The 5,946-nt window shown below is 42.4% G+C and overlaps 2 protein-coding genes across 2 annotated transcripts; both read right to left on the bottom strand.

The window, feature by feature from the left end:
* Nucleotides 1-539: 539 nt before the first annotated feature.
* Nucleotides 540-2,897, bottom strand: LOC111486452 (putative polyol transporter 2). The gene is made up of 3 exons (XM_023133614.1): nucleotides 2,661-2,897; nucleotides 2,236-2,582; nucleotides 540-1,733 (listed from the first exon to the last, which is right to left on the bottom strand). The coding sequence occupies exons 1-3, from the start codon at nucleotides 2,800-2,802 to the stop codon at nucleotides 660-662; spliced, it is 1,563 nt and encodes a 520-aa protein (XP_022989382.1). The 5' UTR covers nucleotides 2,803-2,897; the 3' UTR covers nucleotides 540-659.
* Nucleotides 2,898-3,191: 294 nt separating this feature from the next.
* Nucleotides 3,192-5,050, bottom strand: LOC111486454 (polyol transporter 5-like). Its single transcript, XM_023133617.1, has 3 exons — nucleotides 4,832-5,050; nucleotides 4,417-4,763; nucleotides 3,192-4,279 (listed from the first exon to the last, which is right to left on the bottom strand). The coding sequence occupies exons 1-3, from the start codon at nucleotides 4,980-4,982 to the stop codon at nucleotides 3,227-3,229; spliced, it is 1,551 nt and encodes a 516-aa protein (XP_022989385.1). The 5' UTR covers nucleotides 4,983-5,050; the 3' UTR covers nucleotides 3,192-3,226.
* Nucleotides 5,051-5,946: the final 896 nt, after the last annotated feature.

The raw sequence follows: 5,946 nt of genomic DNA, 5'->3' as shown, positions 1-5,946 counted from the left end.
CACATGCATAGGGTAGTCGTATTATTTTCTTAGACTTAAGCTAGAATATGATGCTTTTTATTTAAACGTTTATTTATTTTATTTATTCTTTTGTTGTGTCGTTTTTAAAAGTGTTTTCAAAACACACAAGTCCATGGCAAGTGTTTTAAGTCGTTGTTGCATTTTTGCTTGCATGCTATATAACACCACTCTCAATCTTTCTCATTCTTGCTTCCAAAACTCTTTTTCTTAAACCTCTCTCCCCATTTTCTAAAATCTTCTCTTCAAAATGGGACCCGAGGTTTGAACGCACATTGCCCGACTGTAGGCAATATGGTTCGAAGTTGGCTTGACTCAATTAGTGTTGAGGGTGAGTATCACACCATCGCCAAATCCATTGCTAAGAAAGGACGATGGTGAAACTAAACATGATTTATGTATATGAATGACCTTATAGGCATGTTTAACGATTTGAGAACCTATATATGACATTTATGCTATTGGAAGAACGCTATGCAAAAAGATCTAATAAATAACATCAAAAAAAAAAAAAAAAATTAACAGCCGTACTTCAAAAATATATATTATTTAGTATTAAGAAAAGGAGAACTTACCTTCTTATCCTTCCCTTTTTACTCCCCCAACTTTTTTACTGTTTTTTACATTTTATCTCGACAAACCTACACCGTCGGATTAGATAATCCCAACTGAACCTCACCCTCACTCTTCTCCACGTTAACATCTCCATTCTTCCCAAACTTCCACAGAAAATTACCAAAAAGCCCCTCTATCTCCTCCAATGTCCGGCCGTGAGTCTCGGGCAGAACAAAGTAAAAGAACAACCACGACACGACGGCGACGCCGGCGAAGAGAAAAAAAGCCCCACTGATAGTTACGGCCTGGTAGAGGGATATAAACGTCATTCCAACAACCCCACTGGTTAATCTGTTCACAATCACTCCCACACTCACGCCTTGGGCGCGTAGCTTCAACGGAAATATCTCGGAACTGTAAACCCACGCGATTGGCCCCATTCCAATCGAGAAAAACCCCACGTCCGATAAAACCATCGCAATGCACAATCCAACGGCCCACCGCCTCCTGTTCACAATCATGATCCCGATCCCTAGGGTTACAAGCGATACTATCTTGCCGGTAACGCTGGCTAGGAGCAGCGGCCGCCGTCCGATTCTATCGAGGAGGAACGTCGCGACTAAGATGAAGATTGTTTTCGAGAATCCAACGGCCATAGTCGCCAGAAGCTTGTGGTTGGAGGAGGTGATCCCGGCGTGTTCGAAGATTCTTGGACTGTAGAGGACTACAGCGTCGATGCCGGAGGCTTGCTGGAAGAAGTGGATGCCGATGGCGGAGATCAGGATATGGCGGACGGTCGGCGTTGGGCGGAGGAAGAGATCCTTCCAGACGCCTTTGCCACTACGGCTGCGTTTGGGGAGATGGATGACGTGGTCAGTGCAGTCGGGAGGGATTCCGGCAGCTTGTTTGATGTCGGCGAGGCGGAGTTGGGCTTCGTGAGGGGAGTCGGAGGTACGGCGGAGAACGGAGGTGGCGTCGGCGAGGCGGCCTTGCATGACGAGCCACCGAGGGGATTCAGGCATGATGAGAACGATGAGAATGAGAAGGGCAGAGGGGAAGACGCCGATTCCGAGCATGAATCGCCATCCCAGGTGAGTGGGTAGCTTGAAGAATGCGTAGTTGGAAACGTAGCCTAGCAATACTCCACCATTTATGAACACCTTTCAATCAAACCATTTTTTTAGATGTTATGTGAGTATATGTATATATATATATGTATATGGAGCATAGTTTAGGGACACCATTGTTGCCGGAAAAATACTGATTGTTAGTATATGGATAAAATCGTTAATATCACATTTTAAAAATATACATAAACTTAGAAAAAATGGTTTTAGAAGATTCTTAGTGTTAGTATATAGATATAAATAGTTCATTTACATCCTATCACCTTCTTATTTAATTTACTATTCTTCGATCTATTGCACAATCTCTGGTGGGTCCAAGACTAGATATGCATGTCTAACTCCTTTGAAAGTTGCAACACTCCCACCATTTTGTTTACTAAGTAAATGGGTTATATAATTTGATGTAATTAGAAAATCTAAATAATTAAATAAAAAAAAAAGTTGAAAAAAGAGGAAAAAAATTAAAATTTTCAGATTTGAAATTATTATTTCACAGAGAAATCCGTAAGATCAGATTAATAAATGGAAAACGGACCTCCGGAAACGAGGTGAGAAATCCACGAGAAGAAGTCGGAGCAACCTCCGTCGTATACACCGGAGCGATCATCAGAGCATATCCGACGCCGATTCCGGCCACAAATCTTCCAAACATCAGAAACCCATAGTTGGGGGCGAATCCCATCAGCACGGCAGCGACGAAGAAGATCACCCCGGCCAACATCATCGTGTACCGACGCCCAATCAAATCCGAAGTTCTTCCGGCGGCGGCAGCGCCGATCAGCGAGTACAGGTTGATTATTCCGACCAGAATTTCTACCTGCACCTCCGAGAGCTTGAAATTGTCTTTGATGTAAATTGCAGCTCCGCTCATCACCGCGGTATCTGCTTCAGATCGAAAAAATTAACGAAATGATTGAAACAGAGATGGGTTAATTTTTAAGATGGGTGTGTTTTTCTCACCGTAACCAAGTAAGATTGAAGACATGGAAGCTAAAATTGCGCAGAGAATAGCGAATTTGTTCATTTTCGCTTTGGACTTCGGGTGAGGACCCAAATCCGCCGGACTTGTTCTGCCGGAACTTGCATCTTTCAGGTCACTCATCCACGGTGGCTGGGCGGTGGAGTTTGGTGGTCAGTTCTTTTAAGGCGGTGGGAAGGGTTGCTGGTTCAGAGTGAAGACGAAGGAGTTGTTCGGGGAAAAGGATAAAGATTTAAATATTCATTATTTTTTTTAGAATTTATGATTTTTTTGCAAACTTTAATAAATTCAAATTTAAAAAAGATATACATATTTTATTAAAAACAAAATAAATTAGTGAGATTTCTAAATAGGTATTTTTTAATTAATTTCTAAACTTTAAAATATATTTTATTTAGTGTTTAAGATGCTAGATTGAATTAGGAAATATGGAATATATGACAAAAAATTAGATACAGAATTATTAATAGCCATATGATAATTCAAAATTTAAAATTTTCTTTTGCAAAAAAAAAAAAAAAAAAAAAAAACTTTATTTCTAACAATTTCAACTATTTTCCACGTCTGTATTATCATCTTTCTTTGTAGAAAATTTCCACAGCAAATTACCAAAAAGCCCCTCAACTTCCTCCAAATTCCTTCCCCGAGTCTCCGGAAACACCACATAGAAAAACACCCAACCTACCGTCGCGACGCCGGCGTAGAGGAGAAACGCACCACCAATCGTAATCGCATGGTACAGGGACAAAAACGTCATTGACACAACTGACCCCACAGCATTATTCACCACCATTCCCACGCTCACCCCTTGAGCGCGTAGCTTCAACGGAAAAATCTCGGAACTGACGAAACCCATGGGCCCCATCCCCATAGAGAAAAACGCCACGTCGGCTAAGACCATCCCAACGCAAAGCCCCACTACCCACGTGCCTTCCTCGTGCGACCGCTCAATAATCGTCAGCCCAATCCCCAAGGTAACTAGCGATATAATCATTCCTCCCACGCTCGTCAGAATCAACGGCCGCCGTCCAACTCTGTCGAACAGGACAGTAGCTACCAAGATGAACACCGTCTTCGTCACGCCGACAGCCACCGTCGCTAGAAGCTTATGGTCGGAGGATGCGATTCCGGCCTTCTCGAAGATTCTTGGGCTGTACAATACGACAGCGTTCATACCGGTCGCCTCTAGGAAGAAATGGACGCCGACGGCGGTGATCAAGACGTGGCGTACGGCCGGCGTTGGGTGGAGGAAGAGCTCTTTCCATACGCCGCCGCCGTGGGTGCTCTGTTTTGGAACTTCAACGACGTCGTCATCGCAACTGGCCGGAATTCCAACAACTTTTTTGATGTCGGCGAGGCGCTGTAGAGACTCTCCGATGGAATCTGAGGTTGTGTTGAGGACTTGTTTGGCTTCGCCGAGTCGGCCTTGCATTACCAGCCACCGTGGGGATTCCGGCATTACAAAAATGACGATGGCGGCCAAGAATAGGGAGGGGAATAAGCCGATTCCGAGCATAAATCTCCAGCCCAGTTGAAGTGGGAACTTGGAGAACGCATAATTGGAAACGTAACCGAGCAAGATTCCGACATTTAGAAAAAACTGCAACAATTAGGCGAAAATCGCTTCAATTTTGTGATGGATTGAAATCTAGAACTAATAAGAACAGAATTGAGCCCTAATTGCAATTCCAAATCAGCAAAGTCAAAACATAAATCTCTGTTAATCCTAGAACGAACCTCCGGAAAAGAGGAGAGAGAGCCGCGAGAAGACGCTGGAGAAACCTCGGCGGTGTAAACAGAGGCAATCAATGAGGCATATCCGATGCCGATCCCGGCGACGAATCGACCAGACATGAGAAGGGGGTAGTTAGGGGCAAACCCCATGAGAATAGCTCCGACGAAGAAGAAGCCAGCGGAGAGAACCATGGTGTAGCGGCGGCCAATCCAGTCTGAGGTTCTACCGGCGGCGGCGGCGCCAATAGTGGCGTAGAGGTTAATGATCCCGACCAGAATTTCAACCTGAACATCGGAGATCTCGAAATCCTGTTGAATGTAGATTGCGGCTCCACTCATTACACCTATATCTGTTTGAAAATGGAAAAGCATTGAGAAAAAAGGAGGAAGAACAGAGAAAGGAAGTAAAATTTCTAACCGTAACCGAGCAAGACGGAAGACATGGAAGCCATGATTGCGCATAGAGAAGAAAATCTATTCCTTGAGGGCTTTCTCGGAGGATCGAGGGATCTAATCAACGGAATTTGGAGGCCGGAAGTTGCAGTGACGTCATCTTGCCGGCCACCCATATTTGGTTATCTGGATAAGCTGCGGCGATTCAAATTAAACAGGACAGGTTTGAGGCAGAGTAGGAAGAGATGAGTTTAGGTGACAACTATTTTACTTTATTTATTTCACAAATGCACGTGGGTGGCGTGTACAATTCAATTTAATATTTTCCAAATTTCTCCCTCCAATTTCCACCTAATTTTTATTATTAAATTTGAAAATTATTCATTATTTGGAAAACTCAAATACTAAACTTTCTCGATTTATAATACATTATTAATATCTATAACAACGGTCAAATATTCTTAATATTCATAACAATCTTTAAAGTAGAGTAGGGTTGGGTTGCAAAATCTATTTTCGAGTTAGTAAAGTCAGATTTCAACCCACATACCAAATTAAAATTTTCTCTCTCCTAATCTTTGTGTTCATCTAGATTGAGTGTGTGCGTTGTTGTGCGATCCTAACAACTGGTATTAGAGCTACACTACAATATATGAAGATGAAAAGTTCAAATGTTGGAATTGAGAAGTTCAATGAATCCGATTTTTATTTCTAAAAGATGCAAATTTAAGATTATCTGTACTAGAAAGATTTTCACAAACCCCTATTGGGGATGAAGCAGGATATCATGACCATAGAGTAGCGAAAGCTCAAGGATCGTTAGGCCCTAGGATTGATTTGGTTGATGCTGACCAGAAACGTAGCGTTTAACATCATTAAGGAGAAGACAATGTCAGATTTGTTGAACATGTTGTCGAATATGTACGAAAAATCGTCGGCTATGATTATAATATGTTCAGGTACAAGTTTTGAGATGCCAAGAACAAGAGAATCGTGAGACATTATGACATGATTTTTTATGAAAATATCTTATACAAGGAGAAAGAGAAGAGGGGTTCTAGGATAACGAAGCAAGTAGGTTGAGTTGCGGAAAAATTCACTTAGTGATGTTGTAGCAGATACTCTAGGAACTTCTAAGAC

Source organism: Cucurbita maxima, unplaced genomic scaffold, assembly GCF_002738345.1.
Source record: "Cucurbita maxima cultivar Rimu unplaced genomic scaffold, Cmax_1.0 Cma_Scf00011, whole genome shotgun sequence".
Lineage (NCBI taxonomy): Eukaryota > Viridiplantae > Streptophyta > Magnoliopsida > Cucurbitales > Cucurbitaceae > Cucurbita > Cucurbita maxima.
The sequence above is the reverse complement of the archived record's forward strand: the minus strand, read 5'-3'. Positions and strand labels throughout refer to the sequence as shown.

What these genes read in the sequence shown, in the direction of transcription:
- LOC111486452 (XM_023133614.1), bottom strand. Translation starts at nt 2,802, where the DNA reads ATGAGTGACCTGAAAGATGCAAGTTCCGGCAGAACAAGTCCGGCGGAT. An exon ending in TTCAATCTTACTTGGTTACG is followed by an intron (nt 2,583 to 2,660) that starts GTGAGAAAAACA and finishes GATCTGAAGCAG; the next exon opens with ATACCGCGGTGATGAGCGGA. An exon ending in TTCTCACCTCGTTTCCGGAG is followed by an intron (nt 1,734 to 2,235) that starts GTCCGTTTTCCA and finishes TTTGATTGAAAG; the next exon opens with GTGTTCATAAATGGTGGAGT.
- LOC111486454 (XM_023133617.1), bottom strand. Translation starts at nt 4,982, where the DNA reads ATGGGTGGCCGGCAAGATGACGTCACTGCAACTTCCGGCCTCCAAATT. An exon ending in TTCCGTCTTGCTCGGTTACG is followed by an intron (nt 4,764 to 4,831) that starts GTTAGAAATTTT and finishes ATTTTCAAACAG; the next exon opens with ATATAGGTGTAATGAGTGGA. An exon ending in CTCTCTCCTCTTTTCCGGAG is followed by an intron (nt 4,280 to 4,416) that starts GTTCGTTCTAGG and finishes TAATTGTTGCAG; the next exon opens with TTTTTTCTAAATGTCGGAAT.